The 23,432-nt window shown below is 38.0% G+C and overlaps 1 protein-coding gene across 3 annotated transcripts in view; it reads right to left on the bottom strand.

The window, feature by feature from the left end:
* USP25 (ubiquitin specific peptidase 25) overlaps nucleotides 1–23,432 on the bottom strand; it is a gene marked incomplete at its 3' end in the record, with an annotated part of 94,217 nt that overhangs the window by 28,281 nt on the left and 42,504 nt on the right. For all 3 annotated transcript variants that reach the window (XM_082013850.1, XM_082013851.1, XM_082013852.1), the window contains exons 6-11: nucleotides 12,535–12,621; nucleotides 7,644–7,781; nucleotides 6,650–6,726; nucleotides 6,087–6,160; nucleotides 4,452–4,600; nucleotides 519–646 (exon numbers count right to left, since the gene is read on the bottom strand). In XM_082013850.1, coding sequence (XP_081869976.1) covers nucleotides 519–646; nucleotides 4,452–4,600; nucleotides 6,087–6,160; nucleotides 6,650–6,726; nucleotides 7,644–7,781; nucleotides 12,535–12,621 — 653 coding nt within the window. The remainder of the gene's footprint in view (nucleotides 1–518; nucleotides 647–4,451; nucleotides 4,601–6,086; nucleotides 6,161–6,649; nucleotides 6,727–7,643; nucleotides 7,782–12,534; nucleotides 12,622–23,432) is intronic.

The following is a 23,432-nucleotide window of genomic DNA, read 5'->3' as shown; positions in this document are numbered from 1 at the left end:
TATTAGAAAGCTTCTAATTTAAGTGGTTTATATAGCAACCACATAGCAATACTCCTGTTTCATTATTTAGGTTCACAAATAACATTCAGCATCTAACTGAAAGCCATCATGGTATTTCACCTCTATACATAAACAGCATGCATTGATGCTGAGAATCCTCTTCAAACCATGTAGTCTATCTGGAACACCATGAAATATCTGACTTCTCACACTCTTTCCTAAATGTACCCATAAAGAGTGTGTTTTTTCAGAGTATTTTGCCTGTGTACACAACTACATAGCAATAAACTGAAGACTGAAGGGCAAGCAGGTTTTGGCACAAAGCAGCAGTATGTCTTAAATGGTTATCTATGTGTATTTTCTGAAACTGATGAAACCCATGAAAATTATAACTTGTCTAGCTAGAACAGAAGTGTACTGTGATTTAAGTGAGTATAAGATGCACCAGTAACTTTACCAAACTCATGAGATTTAGTTTATATACATACTAGGACTTTGTTGATACTGTTATACTGTACCTGTCCAGATACAAAATTGGAGGAAATTCTAATTTGTTGTGTATCTTCTCTGGTCTCCCCAAAGCCTGATTAAACTCAAATCTTGATAGTTCAAAAGTTAAGACAGGAGGAAGCTCAGTGAACCAGTGCTGAACGAAAGAAAAACAGAAAACCCCACAGTGAATGCCTTCCAATAGCAGAACTTTAGTAATAATGGTACAACACCTGCAGACTGACATAGCTATGGGAAAAACTAGTTTTACAGGGTGAATCGGCATAAGCTTTCCAAAGTTCCCATCTTTCACCTTCACTGTAAACAGAGACCATTTGTCACCCGTGCTGCATCAGAGCTTTTCAACGCATCTATCGCTTTCTGCATTAAAGCAGTGTAGGCAGGAAGGCTTCTTGCTTTCACCTTCATCCTGCTCATACTAGAAGCGGCCTATGCTTGAACCTACCTGCCTTGCCAACTGTCCTGGTCTCTTTTAACTCCCCAAGGCCACTGAAAGGGTTGTTTACACTGTATCAAGTGCTCTTCCCACTAGGTGCTTCAGGCTCAAGTTTCTGACCCCTTCATTCACCTGGTAGCACTCCAAGTTTCTAATGACCTCCTCTTGAAGCAGGATCAGCAAATACTCTGGGCTGGGTAAGACAAGCTCTCTCACTGCTGTGAAATTGATACTTTTTCTTGACATCTCCTCCATACTAACAACCTCTCCTGAAGTTTCTGCTCATGTCTCTAATCACTGCTAATCCACCCATGGACCAACACATGTTACCATTACTTTATCCCAGTTTTCTTTGAGTATTTGCTAGAGGTCTACCCTTAGTGCTCATTTCTTTCCTTACATAATTAGTTTCTCAACTACAAGACAAATTCAGCTCCAATTCCAGCATTAGAATTCCTTTTTTCTCCCCACTCTACAACATAAAAAACATGGTTTATCCATTTCATATGTGTTGATGTCTAACCATCAACTCAAACTTCCCTGATTGCTGCAGACACCATTGCCACCCATTTCTGAAATCAATGCTCATAGCCCAGATGTGGCATTGGACTCGGGGCTTGCTTCAAGTTCTCCAATCCAGCCAAATGTCTTGAGTAGTCTTTTCATACAATACCTCAAAGACAGCCTTTTCTTCCCGTGCTTATGGCTAAAATTTGGGTTTAGGTTCTCATCACTCCACATCTCATTGCAATGTTTCCTCTCTTCTCCCCTTGCTCGGCCTTAGTGCACGTAGCCTTGTCACCCTAACAGATTTCCAGGATGTTGCTGAATTTTCCTAGTTCATTGCCTTCAGCATCACCCCTCACTTCTTTACATGGCAAATGAGCTATCTTCCCTTTTCTTGCCTGTATCAGCCTCTACTAACCCCTTTTGAGTTTTAAAAGGAGAAAATGATGACTTCTCTCTCGCAGAAACTTTACACAACCGTAAATTTCAATGCTAAAGTTAGCAAAGCCATACCACAATCCTTCCCGCTAAAACCCTTTAATTGCGAGGCCCCCAAACCACTTAACGATGATGAAGCTGCTGATGTGCTGAAGTTAATCAACCATGATGCTAACAAATGTTATCTCATTTTCCCCACACTTCTAACTCCAAGTATGTGCATTGACCTCAAATCTTTAACTTAAAAGAGAAGATGAAGTTCCTTAGGACAAGGAATGTCTCTTTTTTCTGTTAGTACATTAGCTTGCTTGCTGACACCCTACTCCATGGCTGAGGCTTTTAGGCATTGTGATAATGGTAATAATTATAATAATAATAACGAACAACAAGCTAAATACCCCATTAGAGGCAATCAGGGGAACAAGGGAAAAGAAGACAGAACATTACTTTCAGGATAAAATGGATCTTTCAACACATGTGACTAAAATATTAATATTATTCTCTTTAAGCTTTGATATCTACCAGCTCAGATGAATGCCACTTTAAGTCTTTGTTCAGCAGAGACAGACTTTGTTAAAACTACAAGAAATTCAGCTTCCTTCAGTACTTCCAAACCTTCCAATGCACTGTAACATCTTTCAGGCATTACGTTTAAACATAACTACTAACAGCAGCAACCACTATAAATAAACTACTTCAGGGAAATGTAACCGATTTACTTCACCCTGGTAATAATGCAGTAATGTTTTTCTAGATTAGGACTTAACACATTACCTTTCTTGTATTGCCACTGTTGTCGATCCATCATATGACTACTGCATTTCCATTTCCATATGCTAAGAAGCCAAACTGATTAAACCCCTGACAGTTTCACAGAACTCAAAGCTTAACATTCTAGACCTGTACATGACTATCTGTCTGTTCCCCATAGTTTCCTTGACATTACAGGTTAAAAAAACCCTCAAAACCAAACCAAAACAAAAAACCCAAGTCTGACATTTCTAGTCAAGCATTTATAACTGAACTGACATTTTATGCGTGAATGCACACAGGTTTTAACTGCAAGCCAACCTTCAGTTTATAAGATGAACAATGCTGCTCTTGTAGTAGGTAGATCCAATATTTCATCTTGCATAAAGAAATTGGAATTTAGATTGTACCAAGATATTTATGAGATTTTTTTTTTTGTCCAGTTATATTTCAGGAAACATGCTCATTATAAGAAGACATTTCTACATGTGCTGGAATAAAAAAAAAAAAAAAAAAAGAAACATCCTGTGAAAGATGAACACATCCAGTAAGATGTGTAAATACATTTGAAAATGCTTGTTAACATCTGATTTGGTTGATCAACATTTGATCAAAAGGGACTGCAAAAGGGATCTATAAAACCTTTGCTGATAACTCAAAATTGGAAATATAACTTCAGACTGGAGAATGATTTCAGGGTGCGTCACTAGGTTTAGTAATTAAACCCTGTGTGTATGATTAAAGGATGCAAAGTTTCATTACTGCAGAAGATTGCCATCAAGGAAGAAACAAACTATACCTGAACTTTTTACTTAAGTAGAAGAAACCTCCTAAGATTTCACATATTTAAAATAACTGTGATGAAACATGAAAAACTGTGTAAAGAGAAAGCAGCTCAGCATTTACAGGCAATGGGGATTCCCGTATTTCCACATCAATAACCCACAGGTTATCAGAGGGAGCTCTGCCAGAGAAAAATGCTGGGCATGCCAGCAATAAGAGGGAACATTTCAGAGCACACTCTCTTGGTTCTACAACCACCATCAGTCCAACTACCTCTCTTCCCTAACCCGTGACTTCTGCACAAGAAATCCCATTCGCCACGTCATCCCAACACCATATACTGTATACACTTCTTAGCAGGGCTGCATCTGAATCCTTCCACCCATGCTTCCAGCATGCTCTGACATTTGGCAGCCTCCTGCTCTAGCAAGAGCTCTTCTGGGAGGAACAGCAGCCCATAGAGCAAGTACTGTCTGTCCACCACCATGAGCAAAGAGAAGAATTGCCCACCATAGGGAGCAAAAAGGAAGGTGCTGGGAAACGTCAGTAAAAAGGGGAGAGGGGAAGAAGGTAGAGTGGTGAGGAATTACAAGACAGAGGCACAGAGAGATAACAACAATGCTCTAAAGCAATGGTCAAACACACAGCTTGCACATGCTGCTTACAGCTTGGCACAGGGTGGCAAGTCAGTCAGAGCAGTGGTCAGCTACCACAGGACATTATACCCCTGACCTCTCTGGAGATCAAATATCAGCAACAGGTGGGAACCAGCCTGTGCCAAATCATTGCAAGCACTTAACTGTGCCATCCTTTACCAAGCATGAACTTTGTATCTTATAAAAAATTCAAAAAGATCATACTTTGGGTACTCCAGAAGAGATACAAACCCTACAAATGAACAATCCGATTATGGCAGACATCAGAACCTGCACAGCAACAGATCACATAAAAACCAACCATGAACCCAAATAAAAATGAAGAGCACTACACCACCATCCTGAGAAGCCCACAGGAGCACTTAACTCACCTCCTGACCAGACTTGGCAGAGTTTTCTGAATGGAGAGATTCAATTTCCCCTTCAATCATGGCAGCTTCTAGGCACTCATGCAGATCTTTAAAGCCATTAACCTGGAGTGGATACTGGCCAAACATTTCTGTGTTTTCAAATTTTTTGCCTTCACATAAGAAATTAAACAGTTAAGGTTTTAGGAACAAGCATTTACCTTCAGAAAAACCCTAACAATCCTTGGTCACCTGATCTAGTCTACTGAACAATACCCACATTTTCTTAGTGAACAATTCAATTATATGTATGAAACCAAGTTACTCGAAAAAGTCTCTTGAATGTAATATTGAAAATTACTGTATTTTTCTCTTCAGCCCATTTTTTTATATTGTTTTTGCATCTATTGGTAATAAGCAAAACTCAAAATGACTTGGCACCACAGATCTGTTTTACACATAGAAATCAAAGTCCTCCTACGAATAGCAGCTCAGTAATACAACCCTACATTGTATCAGCAAAGTCAGTGGAACTGCTGGTATGAAATAGCCTTTTGTATAAGTACATTTTGCAAAAATAAACCACAAAAGAGAACATTCATGATTTCTGTCCTGAAAACAAGATCATAATTTTGTAACTGTGTATACAGGTGTAAGCTCAAACATGAGGAGAAATATGGGTGACAAGTGACTTCAATCTACAATTTCAATTTATTTTATCCTAGAGTCAGTAACAAGCCTTCTTACATCCACCAGTTTCTTTTCATTGGTTTGGTTTTTATGTATCTCCTCAGTCAAGAGGAGAACGTAAGGGATGAAAGTAGCGGAAACAAAGGAGCAGGAATGCTCGCTAGTAGCAAGAAATCTGCAGAACGGTTTTGAAATCTGACTACAAATTATTAGATACACTGTTCCAGGCTGAGGAACAACCCGGAAGCCACTTTAAAGATCATAGCTCCTTCATTCAGATGCATCTCAGGAGTCATTCACTCTAGGGATGGGGGACAGAGTCACCAACATTAACAACTGCTGGCCTCCTGGAAATAGAGAATGCTGCAATTCTGCAGATCTACTAATTATATGCAGATAAGATAAAGGGAAGCTTGTTGTACAGTCTCTTCCTCTCCAGTGCTTTCTCCGACACTGCCCTTGAGCAGGTTTCCACTGATTTGTTTTCAATGAACTGTACTTTTAAGAGAGTGTGTTATCTATACCAGATATTGTGCAGAAGAAAATGCAATAACTAAAATTTTAAACTGCATTAAATGAAGTAAAGAGAGTGCAAGACACTAGCTCAATGAAATACAGTAACTTCCCTTCTGTATACCTTTGGTAAGTGGCAAAAGCACCCTGATAATAATTTCTTGCACGCATTTTTGCTCAGCATCTCACCCTAACTTCTAATGCACTTAAGTACACACACTCAGCTCCTGAAAGTTACCCAAACAGTCCTTCTGGACCACTGCAGCTCACAACATTTAACTTCTGTCTCATATTCTTAGAAAAAACCTTTTGTCACAGACCGAATGCGTCTTCTATTCTCCAAATGTACGTCCGCAGCAGTAGCTAAAATGCTACAACTGCATCATTCACCTGTGTACTTAGACAAGCACTTGAACAGACACGAGCACAGAAGTCCAAGTAAATTCAGATGCATACCTTCAAGCACACCTACTGCTAGAAACCGTCCATAAAACAACTCCACCATTGGGTTCTTTGGTTTCTCTCCATCCCTGAAAACAGAAAGCATGTTAGTGCAAAAAATCAAACTCAAAGCTATGATCATTTATAAAACTATGAGCAGAATATTCTGAATTCATTATGGAAATGCTGCCTATTTTACTCAGTTACTGTTCATTAAGTTTTGTACTTTCCTGTAATGACAATAACAATGATTCATGTATTTGCAATGATAAGTATATTCTGAAAATTAAGTTCTAGAAGTGCTTCATTCTAGGAAAATTTATGTAAATCACATTCAATTCGTGAGCAGTTAAATTGCACAAAACCCTTGTAAAAACTGTTTCTTGCAACAGTCTAGAAACAATTATGTATTCAAAAGACATTTTATACATGTTCATATGTATAAAGAAGAAAAGTATATTGAACATTTTGATGAGAAAAAGCAAACCAAACAACCAAAAATCCACTTCTCACCGTATGGCTGAAAAAGGTTCAACTGAGTTGGATACAGAGCTAGGAAAAGAACCCAAAACACTTACCTCTCTTCTTCAGCTTTAATTTGGAAGGCATCTTCTAGCCAATCTAATAATTTGTGTGTAAATTCACTAACATCTTGCTGTTGAAAAACATAAAGTGATCAGTATATGTTCACATATGTAACAGAACACAACAAAGTGTCACCTTACAAGACTAGTATAGCAGTATTCCCCCCCAGGAGAGCTCCAATATCACACTATGTCTAAGACTATGCCACCATTGGTTTTTTTTATGGGTGGCTCTAATAGAACACTAAGGCTATGGTGTTCCTCAGCCATTACGCTGTCCTGTGATCTTTATTACCTGGGCTCTGCTTTCATACCATGCTAGTCCAAAGGCATCTTATGAATCCCATTGTTCAGACACTTTGGTATCTAACAAGTGGTGACTAATACTACTTTCATCAAGCGCTAAATTCAGAATGCTGTTGTAATTAAACACCTTAGCCACATAACCTCATGTGGGAAAAATAAAGCATCTGAAGAAACAAAGTGTTTCTCAGAAAAGCAAAATATACCCACTATGATTTAGGCAAGAATCTTGAATATGAGTATTAGGACCTTCCAAACCAGTATCTATACAGACAAATAGTATACTAGGACTGTACCAGCCCTGGTTGTACTGTTAGATCAGAAGAATAAAGCTCTTTCAAAAACCACAGACTCGGAAGCTAAACTAAACCCTAAAAGCAAGAATGTAGAAATATTAGTTAGTTTCTAAAATAAAAGGAAGTGTACTGAATAAAACAGTCATGCTGTCTGGAATTTTTTTTGTTGGTTTGTTGTTTTGGGGTTTTTTTGGGGGGTGGGTTTTTTTTTTTTTAGTAAAAGTGACTTGAGATCACATAATATTGGAGAAAAAGCTCAAAGACTATGATAATTAGAAGTTTCTTTTCTGTGGACATTTGGATTTTTGTTGTCTGTTTCAAGTATTTCCTATTGCCAGATGACCACACTAAAACATGCATAAGCTTGAATAAAAATACATAGAAATCACCTGTTGGGAATCATTTGATTTAAAAGCATCTTTAAGGATTTCAACAGCTCTTGATGGGTCAACATATTTTCTCTTTGAACCAACTAGAAGTGCAAACAGGTACCTCAGTTCACGCATGAAAGGCAGATTCCTATGTTCCTGTATTTGAAGAAGAATTACAAATATTTAACAAAGTGGTAACAAGTTACCCAATGAACTAAGTATATATCCAGCCAACCATCATAATAATATATGTTTATTTGTAGCACTACCAAGGTAAAAACCCTTTTACTTGTTAGGTTTACAAAATAATATAGTTCTCCAGGAAGAAAACTACATTTCAGAAACTGAAAGCTCCCTGAAACCACACCTAGATGTGTCTGTCTGACTTGAAATGGGGCTGAACAGACAAGTGGACGAGTTGAACTGCATTTAAGACAGAACTGTTGTTTCCAAGATTTACAAAGCCTTAAGTAATGCACTGCACAACATGCATTGATTTTCTTGAAATTAGTATTCCTCTATACCTCTATCAGAATTTCTTGTGAGCCTACACAATACCTAGTATATTTTTAAGCTTATTTTTCACTGAAGCCAAAATTTAAGGTGTATACAAATCATTATTATTTATCTTTACAGAATAAGAGAAATAGCCTGCTCTCCTTTCTACCTTTTTTTTTTTTTTTTAAAGTATAGTTCGTGGTGAATATAGAGTTCTTCTTCTGGTTTCCAGGAGAGAAGAAAAAATACTTTCTGCCTGTATAACGAAAAGCAAGTAAACTGAAACACAAATCCATCATACCATAGATTAAACCATAGGCTACAAGTACTGTGCAGATTGGATATCACTCACACTCCTGAGTAGATAGTTGACAAATACTTGTGAAATTAAAACCCATGTAATATCCACTTGTATTTAGAACAAAGCATCATTCAAAGGCAGCACAGATGTCAGATGCCGGTCAAACTGGAATTACTTGATGACAAACTATTTCACATGCTCATCAAACAGCAGACTTGTTCAGTCACTCCTATGTCAATCCAGCATGCATAAAGCTTTTAGTACATAAAGTCTGTTTTATTTCAACTTCAAAAACTGCGTGTGGTGAATTGGAATATGTTATGCATAATACCTAAAAAATACTTCTAGTCACATAAATTCACAAGTTTTACTTGCTCTTCTAGTCCACCTTGCAAAACACCTACCAGTTATAAACACTGCTCACAGAAAAGGCTGAAGAATTTGTCAAATGCCACCCTAAGTCACCATTAAGTCATCATAATTTAAGAATAAAATCTGTCTCCGATTTACATATTTAAAGCACTTCATAAAAACAAAACAGGGAAACAAATTGTGAAAGTGATTTTTTTTTCCTTAACTATTTTCATAAAGTGATCTATTAAAAATGAAGAGAATTTCAAGTTTTCAATACGGATATAGATGCAGATGTCAAGATGCTTCTGTGATGCTACCGGTGATAATTCATATGCATGATACAGATGACTGACCACAGAACACTCTAGATCTCACCTTCCTTTTGTTAAATCTGAAGTACATAGGCAGTGAGTATTATTGCATTACTTACCCAAATTTACACTACTAATTTGGCTGAGTTTTAAGCATTCTTGTAGCTTTAGGTTGAATAACTGGCTACTGATGTCAGTAGGATTACTCAGAACAAATATCTCTTTAAAGCCTATAAAAGTTCTCTGAAACAAGAAAAATCCTTGTTGTTTTTTGAGAAAGCTCGATTTAATGCATTAGGCATGATCCTTGATGAGATTATGTGGGCATTACCACAACAAACAATGATTCTGACTAAACAAAGCCTAAAAATCTTCAAAAGGACATGAGCCAGTCTGCAAGACAAGGTTCCACAAAGGACTCGCACATTAAAACAAAAGAACTAATAAAGCAATCACAGCACAGCATACAGCTCTCAATTTTAAAGCATACTGTAGGTGCAACAACACAAAAAAAAATTAAAATCAATTTTGAAATAAAACTGTACGGAAAGTTCATAATCTATAACATTCTCTATTTCAGCACCTATCCTTGCTGCACAAATAATTTCTTAATACACTGATGCTGGAATAACTTATCATTAAGAAATGCTTCTAAAGCAATTTACATGTTTAATGCATATATTCATTATTGTCAATCAGTATTCCAGGACACTGGCACAATGATAATGTCAAAACAGGGGGAAGGATGTGCTAACCTGTAGCACAGTAACCCACCTCCTCTGATAATAAAACATTTATGAAGATATCATCAAGGCCAATTATGTAGCTGGCCTCACTGCAAACAGCAAAAAAGATCTGTTCATACAACAGCAAGAGCTAAAGAGAATTGGGAGAGCAAAGAGGCTGCAGTAACTAGATAACCTTATTTGTTCTACAGAAGGAAGCTGAGGAATGCGCCAAGGGAGAAAAATTAATTTCAAATGAAAAAAGAATAAAAACCAGATTGGTGATTTTAAGTGTATGCCCAAGTGTACACTCCAGAAAAAAGAAGTCCAATTAGCTGAGGCAAACAGGGTGGGGTTGTTGTTTGTTTTGTTGTTTGGGGTTTTTTTTTTTAGTCAAAATTTATACCAATGTCTTTTGGATTAAAAATTTTACATGCCAAACTACTAACAACATTTGGATTCAATATACTGATAGGAAAGAACAAGAACACCCCAACATGCAAGATTCCCTGAAGTACAACCACATGCTTTAATTCTAAATCAAGAGATTGTCATCACCCTAGCATTAAACTCTACTTTCCACCAACTGGAAGAATAACAGGATGTAAACCAAAGTCTCAAAAATCTAGGATTATTAAAACTTGGTCTTTATTAGCAAGGAAATTTGATCCTAGGGAGTGTCAGTCACATACAATACTTAACACTAGGTTAAAAATAAAAACCAAACAAAACTAAGTCCAGATAGTTTTAAAACAAATAAGCAGATGGAAGAAAATTCCACGGCTTGCTTTTTGTCAACTGGTAGCTTATATTACAACTTTAAATCAATTTGCCTCTACTTGCCTTCACCTTATAAAGAAATAAAAGCACCTTATTTGGGGGCATGCATGCTTATTTCTTCTATTTGTCTGAGTTCCAACTAGTGAAGCAAACTCTTTTCCTAAATTCTCCCCAAAACATATTTCGACACTAATACAATCCTTTTTCAGCTATAGTTAAGACAGATGATTTATATATTAATAATGTTATTTTATTCTGGAATTTAAGTTAACAAAGGAGAGGATACAAACTATTGCCAGAGATTCTTACTAGCAGGCTTGCTGAGAGCAAGGTTTCTGCACAAATCCATATACTTGCCTGGTGTCACACCATTTCACATGGCCTTAATATTATCTGTCATGATCAGTATTTCTAAGAAACAGCACTTTGGAATTGCTAAAGGCATTCAGCTGTGTCAATGCCTGGGCAAGACTTTTTCAAAGACAACAGCTTGTTATTACCTATTTCATACCACCCATTAGATGCCAACTGCTTTTTACACCCTGAAAAATGAAGGTAAAGAACTCTGAGTACTGGAGGATATTACTAAAACCAATTATATGATGAAGAAAGAAACACCAGGCAGAAAGTAATTTTAAAGATAAAAAAATAAATAGTTCAGTAGAACTCTTTGGTAAAGCAGGACTTCATCCTGCCTTTCTGTAAAACACAGTGTCCCGTCCCCCTCTTGTGGCATGCTCCCAATATCTCCCATGTTGTATTTGCACACCACCTCATGACCTAATACAAACATTTTAAAAAAAAAAAAAAAAAAAAAAAGCTTGTTCTTTGAACTGGGTTGGGGTGGGCAGGGGAGAAATTACATAGTTCTGATGGAACATGCACTTCCTTTTTATGGTATATACCTAGAGGTTTAGAAAATGGACACTATCTTCTCTATGTCTGCTTTCTTTTGCTTTTTATTGCAGCTCTTACTTTTGCTAGTGAACATTCCAGTCAAGCCTGAAGTGCCAAACAACTAAGAACAGGCTGACAACCCACTCCCTTTTTCCCTTTTTCAAATCTGAAAGAAAGGGGCAAAAGGTAATAGTCTAATCTCTGGATATGCAATAATTCACTGTTCTGTAAGCCCTTGCTAAAAATCAGGGTATCGAGTGCCTTCATGCTTCATACAGCCTTCATACTTCCCTTTTCCTATTTCTTCCTTTCTATTTCATAACACAGAAATCAAGGTGCCCCCATGTATCAATCCTCAAAGGGCAGCCATGAAGGAAGAAAAATTCATCTGTTTTGTCCCTCAGTCCATGACCATTCCCCCTCACTAGTCTGAAGTCACAAGAAACCTGAGCCAAAGCCCCAACTCCCCAATCCCATATAAGTACAAGAATAAACATGGGAAAATTTATGCTTACAATCAGAAGGCCAGAAGAAACAAGCTAATAACCAAAAATTTAATCTCAGATCATGAGTTACAGGTAATCAAGATCCCCCAAAAAAACGATGAAGTGGCCAGGTCAACACTAACAATGCTATTGGCAAAGCTACACAGATAAAAAACATGGGCAACCAGAGAGCATGCCCATAGCTGCACAGTGTGAGGGAACTAGAACAAAGTAAGTTTGCTAACACAAGCTATGTTCACATTAGAAATGCCCACCCACTAGTGGCAGTGCCGCTATAGCTGTATTAGCAAAGACCTTCCACTGAACCTGGTCTAAGCAGCAGCACGCTGGGCAAACTCTGCCTCTCTCAACACCCTGCCCTGTACTCTACTGCGAGGCTAACGTATTTTGTGTAAGATCTGTAATAGGAAGCTCAGAGAAATATTAATTGGCACCTATAAAATCCATGCTAACTTGATCTAGAGAACAGCGCAAAATTCAATTACAAGAGAGAAATGCCTTTACCAGCCACTAGAGGAAGTTAGCTTCTAATTTTACCTTTTGGTTTCGGGGCAAGTCTTGAGCATTTGCAGGAGGATTGAAATTCAAAACTAGTCTTCGAAACTCCAGTAGGTTAAATAATGACTGCAAAGGAAAAAAAAAAAGTTTAAGCACTTCTGTAAACAATACAAAATTCTTCCAAATATGCCTTAGTGAACTAAATGAAATGTCAAACATGAAATGCTAAAGTTTCATTTCGGAAGCTGTATTTTTTCACTTAACTTTGCTAAACATATTTTCAAAAGACAATTATTTTTGCCAAGAAAACATAATAATAAATAAAAATTTCTTTTTAATTACTCACATAACTAGAACAATACTTTTAGATGATAGGTAAATCACTTTTTACAACAAGAATTTCATTCCTTGTATAACTGTCAGCTTTGAAATCAAATTTAAAGCCTGTTTAGCCATGTAAAGTTCATCTTGTAAGCCCATCTATCTAGCATATAGAGCACATCTTTGTGTATGCAACCTAAATCCACTTCCAATTATCTATACTTCTTGCATTCTGTCCACTCCTCCCATTATTATAGGATCTGAGTACTGTACATTAGAGTAAGGAAACTGGGTTATACATCTTTGCAGGTAAGAAACTGATAACATTCTCATTTTACAGACAGTAAGACATGAAAACAGGTGTCTACGGGCACACCCACAAAGGACTCCCACTGTAACACAGAGCCTGGAGCCCAGAGAGAACAAGATGACTCTGGGTTGCAAAAATAAAAGTCCAAAGCAGCGGCTGAGAACTGAAGTCCTCAGCACTTGCGTTAACTGTATCATTGCTTTTCTGTACAGGCAGAAAGCACTTCAGTTTAAGTTCACTTCATGACCACAGACTAGCACTTTGAAGAAGAAAGGGTAGCAGAAAAGGTCCAAAGTATTTTAATCATGCTCATCAGAGAAGCATAGGAAAAATTTGCCCTCCTGTTCATCCCCATTGGTTTTACAACCTGCAATTAACTTTTTTTCCCCAATTACATTAGCTATTTGTTTTGGAAAGGCTGAGCTTGCGTACCCCAGCAATAGACTGATCCTACAACTTCCCCTACACAGATAAAAACTTAAGTCACAGACTACAGCAGGTTTAACAGTATTTCAACCCCACAGCGTCAAGAAAGTGAAGGACAAATTGTGAAGAAGCACTGCATTTATTCTAATAATTTAGAACATGTAGGAAGGAAAAAAGGTGAGTTTGTGAAAAGTTGCTTCATTCCTGACTCTCCCCATGAGAGAGCCTATACTAGGTTTAACCTCTCCCCATACCCCACAGTATACAGCATCTCCAGTAAAATGAAAAGGCTAGAGTTGTCTTTCCTAAAACTTTTAGATTTTAAAATAAAATAACAAAAAAAAATCAAAAACACCAACCAAAAAAGGCATTTCTGACCTTGTTAAATGACAGAAAATTGAGTAGTCAAGTTTTCCCCCCGCAACCCCCTGTTCAAAATACGTTTATTCGTCCTTGCAGAGGTGGGAGATTAAAACAGAGTCCTTTGTTTACTTACTCAAAGCATAGAAAATGTTAATATTTAATTCAAGTGTCATTCTAGAAGTTGATACTAATTGCAGTTATGTCTCATGATGTAACAACATTCCACTGGTGGGCTCTTCATCAAGTAAAACATAGCAATGTCTTACGTACAAAATAAACCAGCTGCTGAAATATAATGTCCAAAGACTGACTTCTCTCCATGACTAATCCAAGTGCCAAAGTGCCAAGCAGCTGAGCTGGCCAATTTCATAATACACACACACAAATTAAGTACAGAAAACTGTACTGAAGTTTAGAATTTTTGCCTGGCATTCAATCCACAAGCTTTTCACAAAAACTCTATTTTTTTTATTCCAGAACTCTAAACTGTGAATATGTAACTCCATGCTTTACTAAGCTGAACAAACCTTCTTCTGCAAGCTGCTGAGAATAATTAAGAGGATTGTCCAATATGCTCTTTGCTTCTTCGGCTTTGTTCTACTCAAAAGTTCTTGTGCAAAATAGTTATTAAACTTTTCTCCAAAACAGCTTGCACTGTGTGTGGTTGTACTGAGATGCAGCAGGACGCTCACAGTTAATCTGCTGCCAACACCACTGACGTTGCTAACAGGACAGTATCATGTTGTAGCTCTTCTATACTGACTAAATTAACTTCAGAAAACTTCTGTCTTCATAAAAAAAATAAAAAAGAGAATTTCCCAGTGCAAGTGTAAACAAGCATACAGTAAGTGTGTCTGAGACCAACAACTTTTCATGACCAAAGTACCTCAAGGAGGAACCTCCGGTTCTTCCTGTGGTAAGGAGATATAAACAAGCTCACCTAAGCCCTCATTGCGGCAGAGACCTCCCACGGCCAACCACCCCAGTGCTTCATAAAGGGGCTAGGCAAAACAGTTCCCAGTTTGCTGAGCCATCTGTTGACTCTGCTTCCTATGCCCAGGGTAGGCAACGGCCATGGAGGAAGAAGCTGTTCTTCTGTAGCCACTGAGAGACACAGCAGAGACTGTCCCTGGCCCGAGTAGCACCCACTGGCCCTGGGCCAAAGCATTGGCCTTCCTAATATATTGCATGGGGCAGCACTTCATCTCTCACCCACTTGGCTTCAGCAACAGAAAGGGGTTAGCAGTCCCAGTGCAACAAAACAGCCTGGATCTAAGAGGGTGAGATCGTATCTACTAGTTTTGATAAGATATGTTTAAAATTTACCAGTGTAAATTACGCAAAATTTATGCATGCAAGAATTCTCTAAAAGGTGGGGGGTTTTGTGTTTTCTTCCACAAACCTCCCCCCACCACCACCAGTGTATTTAAACCTATTAAAAAGCTGTCATCTGGAAACCTGACCAAGCTAAGGCTAAGACAAGTTATATCAATTCAAATTATCATGAAAATCAACAGACTTTCAGAATACCTGCCTCGTATTATGTCAATTTGGGGGCTGAACAAGACAGTAAAAGAAAATGAGAATGAACAGCAACAAAATCCAGCATCAGTTTAGGGTGTTCAAAACAACTGTTCTGAATGACAACGGATATACTGTGGCTTTCTCCTGCTATAGGTGGTGATGATGCAGATGTATTTTCTGCCATGCCAGAGGAAGCTAGGTAGAGTTGTAGCTTCAACACAAGGTACCGAAAACATTCATTTTTCTGAGTAATGTCTACTCTTATTACATATAAACACAAATTCAGAATATAAACTGCCTTCATTTCACCTGAAACACCCTGCCTATCCCTTTTTCCACCCTTAATGTCTAGGATTATCAAATATAAGGACCTTGGCAGAATTTAGGTTGCCTGAGTAAAGGATTAATTCTTAACATCCAAGAACCGTGATGCTACATTAACACTGCAAGAATATAAATTAGTCAGCATATTAAATCCCTAAAAGCTTGGCATGCAGCACAGATCATTAAGAGCTGCCAGCAGAGTCCTAAAATAGTAAAAGTACTGACATCAACAATACTTGGAGAGTAGGAAAACAGTACTTCTGTGTCTAGATAAAAGATGACCTATCAAGCTGACGCAGAGCACTTTAGACAGGCTCTCTCTGATGGATTCTTGCAAGTTCTGTAAGCACAGGGCAGTAAAGACAGCTGTTTCAGTAGCAGATGTATGAAAAACTTTTGTTTTCTTTGACTAGCAATTTGCATTTATTTCCACTGTTGAGAACAAAAAACCAAAAATTTTGTGCAAGAACTAGGGAATTTTTAATATTGATCACATTTCTACAAGTTTACACAAAACCATAATTTCATAATACTATGGACATAGCCATCTGTCTATTCAATTCGTAAAGATTAAGCTTGGAAGGAAAGAAGGACTTTCAAATTGATCTGTGAAACACATAAAGCGATTCAGGCTACTAACTCTAAATCAGTCAGGAAGATGCCAAAAACACTCTCATTTGGCAGAAAGGCACCTAGGATGATTAAGTAGAGTGAATACATTTGACCAGTGCTGTAATGAGTACAAAAAAACTAAACTTCTCCTAAGGTGGTAAGGAAAGAAAAAAAAAAAATTAAGCTTAGCATACAAAATAGGGCCTACCTACTGGCAGACAGCTGGAACACCACTGGCATATTGTGAAATGAGGTCATCATCCAGGTTTCTCTTAGAGCAATCCAAGAAAAGTGCAATTTCTGGTCTTGTGGCAGATCAGTTTGTAATGTCCCTTTTACCAAAGTGAAGGGGATTAACAACAGGCAAGGATGCCACAACTAGTGTAGGTGTGCATAACGATACCTATGTGTCAGCAGCAAACACTGGCTAGGAATTTGTCCAAATTAGTGCCAAGGCTTGAGATTTAAACAGGAGAAGAATACAAAGACTAACTTGAATTTTGGCAAAGCAAATTTAGGAAGGACTTCATTTGGCTAGCAACCAAAACCTAAATATACCTCATTAGTACAGCTTGAAAAGCAACTCTTTGGCAGGGGGAAAGAAAAGTATGCATTCCTACAGAGCCCCTGAACAAATGGCTTCAGGTACTAGCATTTAGCTAAAACAGGATCTTAAGTTAAAAGTTCATGCATGCATTAACACATTACAACACCCATCTGCCTCATCCGGGGCCTTTTATGCGTTTCCAATTTTACATTTATTCAGATTTGAAAGTCACAAAGCGGAGACCATATATTGCTATATTTTGTATAGCAAGCAGAGCACAATCTTAAAGTATGAATACATTATTATTGTTCCAAAAATAAAAAGCAAATATAGAGTTCTTCCTATGACATTAAGTATATTATTTGATGAAGGGATTAAGAGAAGCCCTGCTGAGAAGGACTGGTGGATGAAAAACTGGACGTGAGCAGGCAATGTGCACTTGCAGCCCAGAAGGCCAGCTGTATCCTGGGCTGCATCCAAAGCAGCATGGTCAGGAAGTCGAGGGAGGTGATTCTGCCCTTCTACTCTGCTCTGGGGAGACCCCACCTGGAGTCCTGCATCCAGCTCTGGAGCCCTCAGCACAGCACAGCAAAGACATGGACCTGTTGGAGCGGGTCCAGAGGAGGGCCACAAAAATGATCAGAAGGATGGAACACCTCTCCTCTGAGGACAGGCTGAGAGAGTTGGGGTTGTTGAGCTTGGACAAGAGAAGGCTCCAGGGAGACATTATTGCAGCCTTTCAGTACTTAAAGGGGGTTTCTAAGAAAGACGGGGACAGACTTTTTAGCAGGGCCTGTTGCGATAGGACAAGGTGTAATGGTTTTAAACTAGAAGAGGGAAGATTTTGACTAGATACAAGGAAGAAAATTTTCACAATGAGGGTGGTGAAACCCTGGCACAGGTTGCCCAGAGAGGTGGTAGATGCCCCATCCCTGGAAACATTCAAGGTCAGGCTGGATGGGGCTCTGAGCAACCTGATCTAGTTGGAGATGTCCCTGCTCATTGCAGGTGGGTTGGACCAGATGACCTTTAAAGGTCCCTTCCAACCCAAACTATTTTATGATTCTATGCACAAGTGGATTGGGAGGCAGCACCAGTCAGATTATAAGGAGGTGCGGGGTGGAAAGAAGTGTAGTGCAGGAGCATGTCTTATTCGTATAAGTGCCACATCCTGTTTTCAGAAGAGACTAACGTTGCGCATTAAATGTGGTCATCAGGCCTGTAAGCTGAGCCTATGTATGCATTGCATTAGCAGTAAAAGTCAGGAAGCATAAATACAACAAGAATTCTTCCTACAATGCTTAAAAGTAAAAGGAAACTGACTGCTGTATGTCTTTGCAAACTAGTGTAAACACATTTTACTTACAATGTAGAAAGTAATTATTGTAACAAAACTATTGAGAAATTTAAATATATCGTCTCTTAAGTACATAATAGCCTTGTGTATGGTCTTCTACCTTTTAGAGGGGAAAAAAACACCTAACCTTTAGAGAATGACAAAGTCACCCAAAACATATTCCTGATACTCTTCCTTTCATACACTGAGAATCTGGCACAGTCAAAAGCCTTCATGAAAATCCTCGCATTCTTTGGAAAATTGCATGTAAGGAAGAGGGAAGGGAAGAGAGGAAAACAGTTCCAAAGCTGGGACTTGAGCAGGTTCCTATTCAAACTTAATTGTGAAAGTACAGGAAGAGGATTTTTCTTCCTCTCTCTCCCTCTGAAACAAAACTCCTATAGATAGATATGACACTATCTCATGGCTCAACTTCAGCAGAACAACCCCACATGTACAGTGGTAGCAGTCAGGAAAACATCTAGCATTTTCAAAGTCACAGAGACATTCAATCCCAGATCTTAAAAGCTTTGGAAAGTATCTAAAAAAGGACATTTTTATTTATGAACAGTCAACCAATCAGCATTCCAAACTGCTGAAAACCAAGGCATGAAATGCAGTTTTAAGCTGTCATGTTTTGCTTTTCCAAAAGCCTGAGGTGTAACATGGAAGAAGACGGCAAACAGCTTTCACACTATTTGATCTAGAAAGTCAAACTAACCTAAGACCTCTAGCAGACTTGGGTTAAGTCAACATTTTAAACAAACAGCTCACCATGGTATTACCAGTCTGCATTTAGAGAACATTTGCTTGTTTATAGCAACAAACTGAGAACATTACTGCAATTCAGAAGACAGATAAGTATGATATGAGACGTGTCCAAAGAATTCACTTTATATTTGTGTCTTGGCACATACTAAAAAATGCCACTCAACTATTCCTCTATTACATGTTCAACAGAAAAGAAAAAAAAAAAAAATACTGTTAGGACATAAAATAGCAGCCAACGTTTCCTTACATGGTTACAGTTTTCAACTTCTTGCCTAAATGCACAACAACATGAAATAAGTTTGTGGTATAACTTCAAACACCACACCTAAAACAATGCAATGGCTTTATGCCCTTCTAAACCTAGAACTGCACATAGGATCACAACGCCACACTTATTCTGTATCCTTTATTTTTAATTAAATGAACAACTATTTATGAGTCAAAGCTAATGTCATCATCTGTTAAAGCTTTCCAACACTTCACAACAGAAATTTTGCAATATTATATACAACTAAATATGAGGTTAAGAGTTTGAAATATTATATAAGCAACCCAAGGAAACTGAAGACCACAGAGGAGAACAAAAAAAAAGCAGGGGAAAGGAACAAGACTAACAGCAAATATCATAGGATGACTGAACTTGGAAGTGACAGGTCGATCTTGACTCAACAGGGAAACAGGGAGTAACAGAGCGGGAGAGAGTAAGAAACTATGTTTCCAACATCATTATTCCTCTGCCCATGAAACTATAGAACAGTCTGTATCACAGCCCCCAACCACCACCCCTGCCCCAGGGGGTTTTCTCTGTTGTTCCAGAGAAAACAGTAGAAAGAAAATATTCCATCAATGACCATTTTAACTCAAACAGGGATTGTACATTGAATGTTCTTCAGTATGCAACGTTCCACTGCATGCCCAAGGAAGCAAAGGAGTTGCGTACAATGTACATACATGCAACTCATTATATAATACTAGGCTTTTTGGTATTAATGCACTAGTATATCATCCATCACAACCTTTTCCATTCAACATGACAAATAGGAAAAACAAACAATACAAAAGTTAGATACTTGAGGTATGCTGCTTCAAAGGTGGTGAAGAACAATAGCTGAGCCATCTACCGGGAAGAAAATACTTGCTTGATTCTCACCCATCAAGCTGGCTTGCTTCTTCCCAGAACTAAAAGCTTAGGACCAAAGTAGATCCTAAATCCAAATATATTGACATCAGGAAAGCAAGAAGGCTGCTCCTAAACACAATGCAAGAAGTTAAATGGCAGAAGTGGTGTTAGGGAGCCTGAAAATAAAAGTTAAAGAGTAGCCATGGAGATTTATGCTTATAAGATGGTAACCTGCTAATTCTTTGTTCTGCAAGCTATGCACTTTGGGGGGGGGGGGGGGGGAAGTCTCATTTTTGAGTGACTAACCATACTCTGAGAGATTCCCAGAGAAAAGAGTATGGGAGATGCAAAACCTCAGCTGTCCTGTTGAGATAACTCATTTGGTAAATGGAGGAGCTAAAATCTGGACAGACCTTTGGAAAGTCATGAGACATAGGAAAATGCTGCACCTCATACTTTAGGTATGGGCCTGGGGGGGAGGGGAAATACAGCAGCATTTACAGTTCAATTTTCAAGTGACTCCCCACACGCTTCCTTCCACCAGAAAGTTGTCTTAGTGCACCAAGTGGATGATATTCACTAATGACCAACTATTCGCTATCTCCCACGACACCTTTTTCAAGGGGCAAGTACTTCCAGGGCATTACTTCTTGCACAGGACTGAAACCCTACTTGGAACTCCAAAAAATAGTTAGTCTTGTGCAATGTCTTAAAGCAAAACACCTGGGAGACAACTTGCAGAGGCAGCAAGCCTACAGACGCAATTCCAATAGTGCAACCACATCCTGCAAGTTACCCACCTTCCATGTCCTACGTCCTGCAACCACTTAGCTTGTGCTCAGCATGACACAAAGGAGCCGCCTCACAGGCTCAATAAATGTATTGTTTATAAGCCATTTTCAGACTATAAACTCTTAAAACCAAGGAAAATCGTGAAGTTATCTTTTTACAAGGGAGCCACTGAAATCTACTGCAAAAAAGGAAGTAAAAACATGGTAGTAGTATATTCGTGTTTTATTTCTTTAAAGAATTTGATATCTTAAGTTCTATTTCAAAAGCAGATATATGTAGTTACAATAATAAGAATTTTAAAAAAAAGCACACAAACAACCTTCTAGAAATATTCTAAACCCTCAAGATTTAGGGATCCTTCTATAAAAGTTAATCTAACTAAACAATAGCAAAAGCATGTATGAGTGAACCCCTGCCAAAAATGTAAGTTTATTACAGGTTCAAGAGGAGGTGGGAAAATCACTGAGGGATTTTATTCGTTTCTTAGCAGTTAAGGAAGAATTGAATATGCTTTAATACAGCTTTGCTTTGACATACTTTCTTCAGGACTCAGTTTTAAATTCAAGTTATTATCAAGTCAAAAGTCTTCAACAGCAGGACAGATTTGTTAGAAATTACACTATGGAAAAATATTATTGTTCATTCTAATGATGCTGAATGTAACTGTCGAAAGCAAAACTTTGTTTTGGAGCCATCTGAAGAGAGACTCCCCGCTTCCCCTACAGAAAACAATGACTCCTACATGTGTGTATTTCTCTATCACACAAATGAATACAGATTAAAAGGCAGTATTTCTAGCAATCTTTCAATCTTTTGGGGTTTTGCTGTCACTCCCTGCAAACATTGCAAATATCTTAAGTAATTTCATGCTCTTAATACAAATACAACAAACCATTGACGACTGCATTTGACTAAGTCAGCTAATTAGTGTCTATAAAAAACACCATACATCGCATATGGAAACTGTCAAAATGTCAAATGCTTTTTTTTTTTTCCCCTTAACAAGCACCCCTTGAATAGAGGAAAAAATATTTTTCTTTGTTTGCAATTTAGCTTTAGATTATATGACACAATATATCATTGTTACTGACAGTAGTTAACATTTAGATATTGTTGACCTCTGATGTGTCAGGTTTCAAAAGACCCCTAAAGAAAGCTTGAAAACATTTCTACATAGTCAATGCAACCCAAGGAGTCAATCTGCCCTGTGGATAAATAAATATGGTATTAGCTAATGCTCTAAATTAACATGCATTAAATTTCCTGGGATGGCTGCTTGAAACGTAAGTCTTCCTGGCTGGCAGACAATATGAATAACCTAAGTTTTCAACCAACTTAAGTTATAAATCTTTCAATGGTTTTCTTGAATTACATTCTATAGACCTAAATACAGAAGTTTAACTATCATTTAAGATCAAAGCATTATAATTCCAAATGCCACAGATTTTCACTTAATATGCGTGGTGACCATAAGAACTAGTTAGCCCTCTTTATAATCCGTTTTCAAGGTATAAAGTTGCACATCGGGTATAAACAACATGAGATCATAGGTCTAGCATAGGTTTTTAGATTCCCTAGCCTCTGTTCTTATCTCAGTGGTTAATGAATTAAAATTCAAGTTTCCTTGTAAACATTTATTTAAACATTTGCAGCTTCCTATGTATACATATTTCTTTTACAGAAATGCACATACACATAAAAATCAGTCATCTTGTGATTTAGGACTACTATGGAATTTAAGATCTGATTACACAGAGAACGTAAAATGCCAAGTCATATTAGTTCCACAAAGAGCTTTATGGAAATAAAATGTTTCTCTGTATTAGCACCAAGACAACGTTTCTGCTATTGGAAGAAGAGCTATGCATGTGAAAGAATAAGAAAAGGAGAAGAGACAGACAAAGGAAACATCAAAACATCTCAGGAAAACAGAAAATTCAAACACCTGATAGCTTACCAGATGCTGAAAGGAAAGAGGCCTAAGAACATAAAAACTTCAGTAGGAAGGAAGCTGGTAGAATAAAGATGTCTTTCAATTTCCTTATCTACAGCATTACCTAAGTATTACCTGCAGGTAAGTAAATTCTGCCCATTGAAAAACACAAACAAAACAAAAACCCCACAAAAAAACCAACAACCAACACCAAGAAGTCAAAAACAACACGGGTAACAGCAACACAATAGATGTAACAAAACAATATATAAACCTACTGGGATTTCAGAGTAGTTTCTGAAGAAGTCACCCAACAAAAGCTTTTAACTAAGCAGCGATGAAGTAAGATGGAAAGTCCAGGCACAGACAAATAGGCAACCAAAAAGAAAAGAGGGCAGGAGCAAACCATCTGTTCCAGCCTGAAGGGAGGTTACCGCAAATTCACAAAGCCTGTAAGCAAAATTCAGAAGTGATCTACAAAAGAGCACAAGTGGCAAGATGACCCTCTGGCTCAAAGCAGGAGGTCATTTGTGAGATCAGACCAGGCTGCTCAGGACT

Source organism: Phaethon aethereus (assembly GCF_964289735.1).
Source record: "Phaethon aethereus genome assembly, chromosome: 1".
NCBI classification, from domain to species: domain Eukaryota; kingdom Metazoa; phylum Chordata; class Aves; order Phaethontiformes; family Phaethontidae; genus Phaethon; species Phaethon aethereus.
This window is presented reverse-complemented; position numbering and strand designations above follow the sequence as displayed.